The sequence below is a fragment of the Octopus bimaculoides genome, chromosome 7, assembly GCF_046866305.1.
Source record: "Octopus bimaculoides isolate indiv1 chromosome 7, ASM4686630v1, whole genome shotgun sequence".
NCBI lineage: Eukaryota > Metazoa > Mollusca > Cephalopoda > Octopoda > Octopodidae > Octopus > Octopus bimaculoides.
In genome coordinates this window covers 83,372,686-83,386,892 of record NC_142934.1, presented here as the reverse complement: position 1 = coordinate 83,386,892, position 14,207 = coordinate 83,372,686, and the positions used below count along the sequence as shown (strand labels likewise).

Here is a 14,207-nt window from a genome sequence, read left to right as displayed (position 1 = left end):
AGGAATCAAATGTCGTAACTGTCTCTTCAGAAAATTTACAAATAAATAGCCATTTGTTTTATTTTTATTTTCCACAAGTTCCTTTTTTTTTAAACTAGCAGAGGCACCCGGCGTTGCTCGGGAATGAAATTGTTGCTTATATACTTGAAGAAAAAAAGGCAAAATATGCTGTATAGAAATTTAAGGACACTCTGTAGATGGACTCTCAGATGAATGATGGCTGGGCGCCTCTCATGAATGGGGAAAATTGAAGATGTGCCAAAAAGCCTCATTGGTACTTGGAAACTTTTACGAAAATTAAAATGGGGATTAAATGAAAGAAATGATTTACGTGAATATCCTCACAAGAGTAATTGAAATAAATGGCGATTGTGGAACCCCCCACGCACGCGCGCGCATGCATACGTGTGTCTTTGTAAATATGTTTGTATACATTTATGTATGTGTGTGTTTGTAAGAGACAGAGTGTGAGTGAGAGAGAGAGGTTTGTTGTCATGTATACGTACATGCATAAATACACATACATCTTTGGATGTATGCATATGACAACAATGCCCTTGACTCACTCACACTCTGTCTGTTACAAACACGCACGCGCGCGCATACACGTGTGTCTTTGTAAATATGTTTGTATACATTTATGTATGTGTGTGTTTGTAAGAGACAGAGTGTGAGTGAGTGAAGGGGTGTGTGTGTGCGTGTGTATGTGTGTGAGACAGAGTGAGAGAGCGGTGTGTATGTAGTATTTACTCTCTCTCTCTCTCTCTCTCATACACACTCACACACACACTCACACACAAAATAGAGAGTGAAGCTTTTTTGCCGTTGTTACGTCAATACCGGAAGTTGACATTGAGGAACCTTTTTAAAGAAGTGAATCTTAAATATAAAGCAATATTTATTTTTAATTAAAAAAATCAAATGAAGAGCCTAAGATTTATCCGAGGTCAAATTATTCTCGCATCACAAATATGGAAACATTTGGTGAAGTCGATTTCACGTGAAAAGCGATTACACACACATCTCTGTTTTATATATAGTATAGATAAGAAATGTCATCTTCGTATCCATGTGGGTGTGTGTATGTGTGTGTATCTACCTATCTGTCTGTCTGTCCGTCCGTCCGTCTATCTGTCTGTCTGTCTGTCTGTCTGTCTGTCTGTCTATCTATCTATCTGTCTGTCTGTCTGTGTGTCTGTCCGTCTGTCTGTTTGTCTGTCTGTCCGTTCATCTGTCTGTCTTTCTATCTATCTATCCATCTATCTGTCTCTCTGTTCATCTATCTATCTATCTATCTATCTATCTATCTATCTATCTATCTATCTCTTCTCACGGACGTGCTGTCACATCGGCTGCGAAGGTAAACGTTTATTTGACCTTTTATTGTCCACATCTTGTTGGAATTTTTAAATAATTTTGTTGCAAAGCACCTAAGCTTCATTTGTGTGTATTTTCAAGGGCAGGAATTGGCCCCCAGGGGCAGTTTCGGCCCTAGCAAAATACAAAAATTTCCTTCTTGACATTTGAAAAATGTCGAGAAACATAATTTTGGAACGCTTGTCTTGTTCTTTTGACAAGCATTTCTCGAGGCTTCAGATGCCAGAAGAGAAAAAAGAACAGAATAGCGCGTGCTCACACAGTGACAGGAACGCAGTTGCTGTAAACGTCACAAAGACGGTGATTACAGCTACTAACAGCCCTCTCACCACCACCACCACCACCACCACCAACACCAACAACAAAAACAAAACTGTAACCAAGGTTACAAAACCATGCGTAAAAACCGTCACAAATGTCTCTGACGTTAGCACCATTGCTGCTGACGCCATCATCACCACCACCAACAACAACGACAACAACAACAACAACAACAACAACAACGACAACAACAACAACAACAACAGCAACAACAAGGACGTAAAGTTATCGGCCGTCAGCAATGACACCATCACCTGTTCAACAAACTCTGCTGCCACTACCACCACCTTTGAACCAGGCAGTACATACACCAACATAAACAAAAATATTCAGAAGAACATGTCCGCCAGCACAACAAAAACAAATTTCGCAAATGCTCTAAAGGAAAAAAGAACAATAGTGACATTCACACAAAAACAAATAAAAGACACAAAATCCCTTCTTACGAAAGAAGGAGATGATGTCAGAATAAACATACCAAAAGATATTATAGAAATGAAAAACAAAAAGTGCATCATTTATAAACTGGTAAACACAAAAACCAGACGTGTAGAAAATGTTAGCACAGATAAAATTGAAGTTTGTCTTAGAAAAATTTGGCCTTATCAAAATCATGTCACCTGGGGAAGAAAATTTGGAACGGTGCAGGTGAGATTTCTGGATGAAAATTTAGCTAAACAATTTTCAACACTCTCTCTCCGCACAGATGACTTGGTGATGATACTGAGTTATCTAGGACAGAGAGTGACCAAAGTTATAATAAAAAATGTGCCATCGGAGGTGGACACCCAATGGCTGATATCGGCCGTATGCCTGGAAATGGAGGAGGCAAATATTTTGGAGATTACGGTCGGAGAGGAAAAGAACTGGGGAGGGAAAAATCTGGAAATCCTTCTCCACATCACGGAGGAGGCTTCACAGAAAATTCCCCCAGACATTAGATTGGCAGAGGACCACAAGCTGTATGTGGTGGTAGAGGGCAGGCGACCTCGCTGTTACCTATGCAACAGCGAAGCACATCTGAAAAAGGACTGCCCTCTGGCCGCTAAACAAAAACAACAACAACAACAACAACAACAACAACAACAACAACAACAACAACAACAACTACCAAATACCCCCAACAGAAAAACCTTACTATCAACACCACCAGCAACACAAAAAACAACAACAGAAATATCAGCAATAACCACAACAGAAAATACAACAGAAACTGCAAAAACAGAAGAAAAAAAAAAAAGAAAATTCCAAGACTGCCTCTCCCTCCCCCATATCACATACACCACACACAAATAACAAGCAGCCAACATCAATAAAAACAGCAACACAAACACTCACAGAAACACACACAGACGCACAAAATTTGCCGTTACCTCTTTCTGACTCCTCAGATCTCCCATCATCCGATGAAGAGAGTGGGGAGGAGTGGAAAATAGCTACGAAAGGAAAGAGGAAGCGCAGTAAGAAGAAAACAAAACAAAATGCAAACACAAACAAAGCAAGGAGATTCACATCTCCCGAAAATACTACTAACACCAATAGTAATATAAAAAAAAACAATGCTAACAGCAATAGACAGTACAAACACAGAGTTGATGAATTACATCAACTCTAAAACAAACATCACAAATAACGATATCAAAACCAACAACCACCCACGTACAACACCGCCAAAACACATTAAAATTATTCATGTAACACCAGCATTACACAACACAATAAAATCCCTCTACCCCAACTCAGTAGGGGGATTCCAGAAATATTTGTGCAAGAAATTGTACAATAGCCTCCTTGGTGAAAAATCCAAGGAGGAAACAAGGGTACCTCTTAAATGACATCAAGTCACACAATTTGGATATCATAGCCATTAGTGAGACCAGACTCCATGAACCGCGGGCCCTAAAGTCCATGTTTGGCGGACAGTTTAACATTTATTTTTCTCCCTGTCTGCCGAGGATGGGCGGTAGTGGCACGGCGGTTCTTTTTCGCAAGAGTCTGGATCTCCAAGTAAAGACGATATTTACGGACCCGGAGGGTAGACTGGTTGTCCTAGATGTGGACGGCAGCGATGGAGGCGCTTTTCGGTTGCTGGCAGTTTATGTGCCTCCTTTAACAGGTCGGTCGGACTTCTTTCGACGTCTAGAAGTATTCCTGGGAACGTCTCGTCCCTTACTTTTAGTGGGGGATTGGAATGCTACCTTGGACACGCATCTAGACTACGTGGGGAGTGACAAAACTAGAAGGGGATGCAAAGGCCTCATAGACCTGCTCAGACGCTTCCAGTTGTCTGACAGGTACCGACTCGACCACCCAAATGTGCCAACGTGGACTTGGAGCAACCGCATTGGGTCGTCGAGATCGTATCTAGATAGGATAGTGTGTAGGACAAGAGATAGAGATAGTTTAGGATGTCCACAGTTCCACATAGTCAACTACACGGATCACAAACTTGTGACGTGTACGCTAGACTTAGATAAGGCACATAGGCAGGGTCCCGGTTACTGGAAACTAAACGCGTCTTTCCCGTCGAGACAGGTTTTCAGAGACCGGATTAGCACGTTAGTAACGAGGGCTTTGACGGGAGCCATCGTCAACAACAAATGGTGGTTTGCCCTCAAGAGAGCAGTAAGGGCGGAAGCAATAAGGTATAGCAGGGCACTAGCTGTAGAGAGGAACAGAGTAGAGGGGGAGCTAGTGATAAAGTTAGAAGAGGCGTTGCGAAGTGGCATCGCATCCGACGTTTTAGCGGCGAGGTTGGCCCTCGACCAACACTTCAATGCTAAACACGAAGGGTGTGCTGTCAGGGCAAGGATGCGTGCTCTGAGGAATGAAGGTGTTGGAGCCGCACGAGAGGCCCGGGTGGCGGAGGCGCAGCGGGGTAACAGAGCCACCATCCGGTCTCTGGTAGACGAACAGGGGCGCGAATTGCTCGAGCCGAGCAAGATGTGCGAGGCGTTTCAGCGGCATTTTGCCCGACTGTTCGGGAGGAGTGGCGAGCGAGAAGGCAGGGTGGACTTTAGTGCCTACCTGCACAGCTTGCCACGACTCTCGGCAAGAGAGGCGGAGTGCTGCGAAGGGGTCATCACGGCGGAGGAGGTGAGGGACGCGATGGCGGGTTGCTCGACGGACAAATCTCCGGGTTTGGATGGTCTGCCCTACGAGCTTTACAACTGTATGCCAGACTTATTTGGAGACGTCTTGGCGGCCGTGTACTGCAACTGGCAGCAGAACGGGAGCATTCCCGGTTTTGTGAGCCGAGGAGCGGTAACGCTGCTGAAGAAAGATCCAAACAAGGGGGACGCCATAGATAACTTTAGGCCCATCACTCTGCTCAATACAGACATGAAAATTTTGGCCAAGGTGTTAGCCAAGCGGTTGGCGCTCGTCATCGAGAAACTGGTCGGCACGGAGCAGACGTGCGCCGTGCCGGGCCGGAGCATCCATGACAACCTCCATCTGATGCGCTACATCATAGAGAGGGTAGTTAAGGAACCTGGCATGGGTGGGGCCCTGATCAATTTGGATCAATCCAAAGCTTTCGATAGGGTAGAGCATCGATACTTGGAGGCCGTCCTCGAAGCGGCCGGCTTCGGTCCCGTTTTCCGCGGCTGGATGGCTGCCTTGTACACAGGCATCCGTTCGGTTGTTCGCGTCAATGGACGTCTATCGGGACCCTTCGACATTGCACGTTTGGTTCGTCAGGGATGCCCCCTGTCGCCGCTCCTGTACGTATTGAATCTCGAGCCACTACTGCGGAAGCTGGCGACGCTGAGGGGCATCCTGCGAGAACTGGGGTGCGGGACGAGCGTGTCGGCATACGCGGACGACGTCACCGTCATAGCGTCTAGCCACGAGCACATCGAGTTTGTCGGCGAGACGCTGAAAGACTACGAAGCGGTGACGGGAGCGAAAATCAACCGGGATAAGTCAGTGGGTTTGCTGCTCGGCACCTGGAGAAGCAAGCCCATACCGTCCGGCAGCGCCTCAGTAGTGGGACGCTGGACGGACGGTCCGGTCAAGTTGCTCGGAGTCTGGTTCGGTCCGGACCTGCAAACGGAGAAGAACTGGGACAAGATAACGAGTAGGGTGGTCACTCTCTGCCGGCAATGGTCCGAGAGGAAGCTGTCCCTAAAAGGTCGGGCGGAGGTGGCGAACGCGTACATCGTGTCCGTCATCGAATACCGCCTGACCGTCGTGCCTTGTCCCGATCGCACCATCACCGAAATGGAGCACATCCTCTTCCGCTTTTTGTGGAAAGGAAGCGTTCCGATGGTGAGGCGATCCGTTTGTTGCCAACACCCGTTGAAAGGAGGGCTGGGCATGCCGTGGTTGATGATGCGCAGACATGCGCTGAGACTGCGACATCTCCGGATCTACGTAGACGACGGTGAGCAGGTGTGGTCGCCGTTTGTGCGACGCGCTTTCCCGCAGCTCGTCTCCATGACCGAGCTGTAGTCGTGGATCAAAAAGAGGCCGAGGAATGGCGAATGGCACCGTGAGTGTCGCGTTGCTCTGCAACAACTTTGCCGTCCCGGGTCGACCTTGAGCGGCTGCATCACAACGAAGTCATTCTATAGGGGATTAGTGGAGGGCAGGTACGACGACGATCTCGGGGCGAACCTGGGCGTCGACGAGGAATACCTGACCCGCCTGTTCAGGATGACTTTCGGGCCGGGACCTATGGACAACTTCCAGAGATCCCTGGCCTGGCAGTGTTACCGAGAGGCGCTACCCGTTCGGGATAAGCTCTATAGACACGGCTCGCGAAATGCGGGGCCGACCTGCCTGAGATGCGGTCAGAGCGATGAAACCGTTCTGCACGCACTCGTGCAGTGTCCAACCATTTCGGAGCTGTGGGCTTATGTCGAACGACTGCTGTCGCGTGTGGGATGAGTCGGTTTATCAACCGAGTCTATCGTCAATATCGTCACGCCTCCTTCCTTTAAACGGGAAGGAAGAGCTGTATTTATCGTACTTGTGGCTATGGCGAAAGAATGCATCTGGTGGACGCGTCTGAAAGGATTAGAGACAAATACTTTCCTCTCTGGTCAATCTCTCATCTACTTTTTCAAGTATCACTTGAAAAGGAAGGTGAGAGTAGAGAGGCAAGTGTTGTCTAGCAAATGTTTCGAAAAAAGATGGATACATGTAGCAAGAATGGCACGTATAAATGACGAAGCCACCTTGACCATGATTCTATAAAACGTTTTAAAATTTAGTAAACAGAGTTACTTACGTTTCTTGCATAAATAAAAGAAATTTTATTTAACAAACTGTGACACTAAGGACCGAGGTTACCGTGGTCTTTTCGTAGGTTTTTCTTTCCCCTGATAACCTCCCCATTTATTGGGAATTTTCTGTATTATTTCGTATTTTTTGTAAATACCCCAAACGTTTTGCGATGTTTTTTTTTTTTTTTTTCATCGTTGTCCCCACTTTTGTTTTTTTTCTGCTTTGTTTTCGCCACCCCTCGAAAAGAAAAAACTCTACATTTGTATTTTGTCCCCTCTGTGTTGAGCCCTGTGTGGCTAATAAAGAAACCTATCTGTCTCTCTGTTCATCTATCTATCTATCTATCTATCTATCTATCTATCTATCTATCTATCTGTCTGTCTGTCTGTCTATCTATCTATCTGTCTGTCTGTCTGTCTATCTATCTATCTGTCTGTCTGTCTGTCTATCTATCTATCTGTCTGTTTGTCTGTCTGTCTGTCCATCCGTTTGTGTGTCTGTTTGTCTATCTATCTATTCATCTATCTTTCTCTCTGTCTATCTATCTATCTATCTATCTATCTATCTCTCCCTTTCTTTATCTCTCCCTTCTTTATCGCTCTCTTTCTTTATCTCTCTCTTCTTCCCTTCCTTCTTTCATTCTCCCATTTTCTCTCTTTCAGCACATAGTTTTCTTCTGATCAAAGTCAATCTTCTTCATCAAAAGGGATATCACAAGCATTCCAATTACGAAAATGTTAAACTCTTGAAAAATCTTGCTTACACAGACATTGTTTGATTATCAAAATTTCCTGTTTGGAGATTGTTGTATATAGAAATAAAAAGGGGAAACTAATAAATATTTTGTTCTATTAAATGCTTCTTTTATTTAGAAATTTTTCTACATAATTTTCTACATATTTCTTTCCTGGATATAAACCTATATTTCACTGAAGCAAAACACCACACACTTATTCTAAGCATAAAGAAACAACAGGCATAGTTGTATGGCAACGAGTTTGCTAACCAACCACATACTTCGGGGTTCACTCCTACTGCGTAGCCTCTTGGGCAAGTGTCTTCTACTATAGCCTAGAGTAGACCAAGTCCTTGCGAGTGGATTTAGTAGACAGAAACTGAAAGAATCCCATCAGATATAATATCCATGTATGTGTGTCTTTGGCATGGGTGCAATTTGCGTGACACTGGTATCTTCCACGATTGTGATTTTACTTGGCTTGATGGGTCTTCTTCCAAAGCACCACATAATGCCAAAAGTCTCAGTCATTGCCTCTGTGAGGCCCAACATTTGAAAGGAGCTCAACCACTTTATCTCCATGAGGCTCAACCCTTGAAAGGTGCTTTTTATGTGCCACCTGCATGGGTGCTGCTTACATGATACCAGAATCAGCCACAACTGTGATTTCACTTGGCTTGTTGGTTCTTCTCACATGCAGTATATCACCAGAGGTCTCAGTCACTAGTCATTGCCTCTGTGAGACCCAAAGTTTGGAGATCATGCTTCACTACCTCATCCCATGTTTTCCTGGGTCTACCTCTACCACAGGTTCCCTCCATAATTAGAGATCGGTACTTCTTGACACAACTGTCCTCATCCATACACATCACATGACCATACCAGCACATTCATCTCTCTTGCACACCACATTACGCCTGACTTTTCTCTCAGGCTGCTTACACTCTGACAAACACACACACACACACATGCATCATCATCATCATCATCATCATCATCCTCATTGTGATAATTTAACATCTGTTTTCCATGCTGGCATGAGTTAGATGGCTTGACAGGAGCTGGCTAGGCCAGGAGCCACAGAAGGTTCTGTAGTCTGCTTTGGCTTGGTTTCTACTGTTGGATGCCCTCCCTTACACCAACCCCTTTACAGAGTGTCCTGGGGATTTTTATGTGGCACCAACAACCGTGCCTTTTACATGGCACCAGCACCAATGCCTTTTACATGGCACGAGCACCAGTGCTTTTAACATGGCGCCAGTGCTTTTTATGTGGCACTAACCCCTGTGCTTTTTATATGGTACATCACGAACAGGACCACCTAGTACCTTGCAAGACAAAACCCCCTCAACTGGGAGAGGCGGGTTAGTAGTATTGATTGGGTGTGTGACTTTGTGCCTATTACACTTATTCTTAGGTTACGTTTGTTTCAATAACATTTGAATCAGATAAAGCATTTAACATGGTGGAAATGGATAGAATGTCCATATTATGTAATTTTAAGCTACATTACATGTGACCCAACTGTCATCTCATCAAAACTGAATCAATAAATCAAGACACATGCACTTTTGTTGATACAGATATATATATATATATATATATATATATATATATATATATATACACGATCAGTGAGAGGAATATATAGTGTTGTAGCAAGGAAGCAATCATCTTGTCATGCAAATAGAAGGAGTATTGAGACACAAACGACCAAAGTATGAGTATTATTTGATAAAATTTATTGTGCTACTGGATTTATTAACGAGACTTGGAGTCTGCTAATTGGCTGTCCAAGTAGATAATTGGTATTTAAATATAATTGGATATCAGTAAACAGAGAGTAATAAATTAACTGGGATAGGTATATCTATAGCAGTGGGTCTCAACCATATTTTTTTTTATCTATAGACATCTTAGGTTCTTGTTTTACTCAGATGGACTTCCATAGCCATTTGTTGTTTACAAAATTCTGTCATATATTTATAATAAAATATTATTAGGAATTTTATTAAAAAAAAAATTAAAATCTTTTGTTTATTGTAGAAGCATAACCAATGTATTTTAGATAAATTTTAACAACAAAATCCTATAGGCGCAGGAGTGGCTGTGTGGTAAGTAGCTTGCTTACCAACCACATGATTCTGGGTTCAGTCCCACTGCATGGCACCTCAGGCAAGTGTCTTCTACTATAGCCTCAGGCCGACCAAAGTCTTATGAGTGGATTTGGTAGACGGAAACTGAAAGAAGGCCATCGTATATATGTATATATATATATATGTATGTGTGTATATGTTTGTGTGTCTGTGTTTGTCCCCCCACCCCAACATCACTAGACAACTGATGCTGGTGTGTTTACGTCCCCGTAACTTAACAGTTTGGCAAAAAGAGACCGATAGAATAAGTACTAGGCTTACAAAGAATAAGTCCTGGGGTCGATTTACTTGACTACATGCAGTGCTCCAGCATGGCCGCAGTCAAATGACTGAAACAAGTAAAAGAGTAAATAGGACCTCCAAGGGTCATACGGATGCCGTTTGAGAACCAGAAATAATCAGAGCGGGGAAAAAAAGGAGCAGAGAGTGAGATATAGAAAGAAGGAATCAGAAACAATATAAAAAGGAGGTTTCAGAGATAACAGACAGAGATATAAATAAAAGGGCTGAGCAATTTGGTATAAAATTTGGAGGAAGGGGTCAGTTAGTTAGATGATCCCTGTACTTGACTGTTATTTTATTGACCCTAGAAGAATGAAAGGTAAAATTTATCCAAGTCTAATAACGTTGTTTAAATCCAAGCTAACACTAATTTAACTTCTAAAAGTATTTAAAGCACTCCAGCTGTGACCATCCTGACGTTTAGTTTTACCTACATCTTCCTAGAAAAGTAATCACCATCTTCACTGTATGTCCACTTTTCTATGCATGCTTGGGTGAAATGATATTTGCTGAGGCAGATTTTCTATGGCTGGATACACTTCCTGTCACCAACCCTTAACTGTTTCCAAGCAAGTTAATATTTCCCCCATGACCAGAGAATGCTTTTCACAGAAGACTGGAAATGAACAACATAGCTTGTATGTCAGTAATTCTTATATCCCAACCATCAGAAAATGTGAAGACAAGGGCGCACACACACACACATGTACACACACACAAACGTGGACATGCATGCACACACACATGCATGTACACACATGCATGCACACACATATGCATGTACATGCACATTCAAACACACACACACACATTGGCACACACATGCACACACACATACATGTACACACATACACGCACACACACATGTACACACACACACACATGCATGAACACATGCATGAACACACATGCATGAACACACATGCTTGAACACACATACACACCCACACACACACCCACACACACACGCACTCACACTTACCCACATACAAAACAAGCTTCTTCCTAGTGTCTGTCTACCAAATCTGCTCACAAGGCTTTGGTCAGCCCAAGGTTATAGTAGAAGGCCCCTGTTCAAAGTGTCAAGCAATGAAACTGAACATAAGACCTCATCATCACGAAGCAGGCTTCTTAACCACACCACCATACCTGTTCCTGTGGTATGAGGGAGATTTGGCTGCTGTGTTTAGGTTCAGTTCATAACAACAACTTTAGACAAATATCTTCTTAAAAATACTAAAAACGAAATATATAATTACAACCTGCTACTTTTATAATAATCTCTGATACGGTGCTGGAAGATATCTTCATGAATTTTAGAAGGTTCTGGAACTGAATAGCTGTGTGCACCAAATGTTAAAGATAGTGAGAACTGTAGGGGAACTGTTTGATAAGTTAACAGCAAGAAGAGTGAAGTAAGGAGAATGGCCATTTCCTTATCCTTCATGACTAAAAGAAGGATAGATTAACAGAGTTTGGGTGTGATTAAAGATAACGAGCTTAGTGAAGTCTAATTTAAGAAGTAAGATATCTCTTTTCAGTGAAATGATAATAATTTTAGGCTTTTTTTTGTTTTTGCTGCAAAGGAAGTAGGGTAAGTTGTTCTTCATCTTAAAAAAACAAACATGTAAATAAAAAAAAAAAACAAATGTAAAACTAAATATCTTTATCTGTTTTTAGTTATTTTAGTCATTGGATTGTGGCCATGCTGGGGCACTGCCTAGAAGAGTTTAGTTACACAAATCGACCTCAGTGCTTATTTATAAATGTGGTACAATCCAATTAACTTCTTTTGTCAAACTGTTAAATTATGGGGGTGTAAACAAACTAACACTAGTCAACAGGCCATGGTAAGAAATAAACACACACACACATACATATACATATATACACACAACAGGATTCCACACAGTTTCTCTTTACAAAATTCACCGAAAGGGCATTGGTCAACCTGAGGCTAAAGTAAATGACAGGCACTCAAGCTGCTGTGCAGTGGGATTGAACCGCAGACGATATAAATGCAAAGTGAGCTTCTTAACTATACAGCCTTGTCTATCCCTATTTACATTTTCTTTCACTTCATCTTGTTCACTATCTACTTTTTAAAAAAATATATACATACAGCGCAGGAGTGGCTGTGTGGTAAGTAGCTTGCTTACTAGCCACATGCTTCTGGGTTCAGCCCCACTGCAAGGCACCTTGGGCAAGTGCCTTCTACCATAGCCTTTGGCCGACCAAACCCTTGTGAGTAGATTTGGTAGACAGAAACTGAAAGAAACCTGTTGTATATATATATATATATATATATATATATATATATGTATGTGTATACGTTTGTGTGCCTGCGTTTGTCCCCCTCCAACATCACTTGACAACCGATGCTGGTATGTTTATGTCCCTGTAACTCAGTGGTTCGGCAAAAAGAAACCGATAGAATAAGTACTAGGCTTACAAAGAATAAGTCCTGGGGGTCTATTTGCTCGACTAAAAGTGGTGCCCTAGCATAGCCACTGTCAAATGACTGAAAAAGAATAAAAGAATAAAATTTTCAAAAAAACTGCTTTCTTTGGTTAGGACTTGCATTCATAGCTGTTCTCAAGCTCTCTCAATACAGACTCCCTACAAGAGTAAGTTTCAGTTAATTCCTCTCGTGTTTTCTGCCTATTCTCTTCCCCTAATCACTACATTCATTTGGCATACATGATCCCAAAAATATTGATTTCATGATAGCTTCCGGATTAAATAAAATGGCATATCTGAAAATCTCATTTCTTCTAAAATTGGAAAATATTTATGGCTCCACGGTGAAACATATCTCTGGGTAATAATTTTTCAATTTTTTTTTGTGTCATTTTCTTGACTATCTGCTTTTATTTTTTATTTTTATTATTTTTGTGTGTGGGTCGGGGGCTCCATATACACAATAATACAAACCAATGTGGGAACTGCTTCAACACTGTCACTCAACCTACTTAATTCACACCACGAAAACATCTTAAAAAATAAAAGAACAACATCATATATCCCTGAATGCACACAGCATGTTCACAGCTTGAACACCTGTGATATAACAGATCTGTATAATCAGGACTGATCTAGATCTAGAGATAAACATCAACAAGAATATTATAACACCTGAAGCAACTTATGGTGCAGCTGAAATTATCATCATCATTATTATTATTGTTGTTGTTGCTTATTTTGTACAGGTCCACTCATTTTATTAATGCACTTGAGATATTCCAATCATACATGTTGTGCCATCTGACATTGAAGACCTATCAATGTCATTTATATTTCAAAGGACCCGTTTTTTTCTCTTCCATGAGGAGATCAGTGAAAGGAGGTGAAATATGAACTTGGAACACAAGGATCTAGAATACTTATCTCAAGGTATCTTACCTGACCCACCGCAAGGTCCAGTCCTTGATGTGGTGTGGTCGTTTATGTATCTCAATGATGCTGAGAGATACATCAGCAGAGTGCAAGCCTCTGGTAGGGCCTCGCATGTAGGACAGGTCAAATGATACTTTTCCCATGATTGACTGAGATTACAAAACTCCTTCCAAGAAACCAGTCTGTTGCAGGACTAACTTCCCAGCTATTGCTGGAATTCATTAGAAGTGAGTGAACTGGGGTAGCATGAAGTGTTTTGTTCAAGAATACAATGCACTCTCAGGTCCAAGAATTGAAATCACATGCTAACAATTGTGAGAATGACATCCTAACCACTTGGCCATGTGCTTTTACATGTGAGGACCAGAGAGGTGGGAAAAATTACATTACTAGGTGCAGGAGTGGCTGTATGGTAAGTAGCTTGCTTACCAACCACACGGTTCTGGGTTCAGTCCCACTGCGTGACATCTTGGGCAAGTGTCTTCTACTATAACCTTGGGTCGGCAAAAGCCTTGTGAGTAGATTTGGTAGATGGAAACTGAAAGAAGCCTGTCGTATATATGTATATATATGTGCTTGTGTGTCTGTGTTTTCCCCCCAATGTTGCTTGACAACCGATGCTGGTGTGTTTATGTGCCCGTAACATAGTGGTTCAGCTAAAGAGACCAATAGAATAAGTATTAAGTTTACAAAGAATAAGTCCCGGC

General features: G+C 42.5%; 1 protein-coding gene across 1 annotated transcript; it reads left to right on the top strand.

Moving 5' to 3' along the window:
* Nucleotides 1–1,047: 1,047 nt before the first annotated feature.
* LOC149134794 (uncharacterized) lies at nt 1,048–7,780 on the top strand. Its single transcript, XM_089355584.1, has 2 exons — nt 1,048–2,346; nt 7,593–7,780. The coding sequence occupies exons 1-2, from the start codon at nt 1,531–1,533 to the stop codon at nt 7,608–7,610; spliced, it is 834 nt and encodes a 277-aa protein (XP_089211710.1). The 5' UTR covers nt 1,048–1,530; the 3' UTR covers nt 7,611–7,780.
* Nucleotides 7,781–14,207: the final 6,427 nt, after the last annotated feature.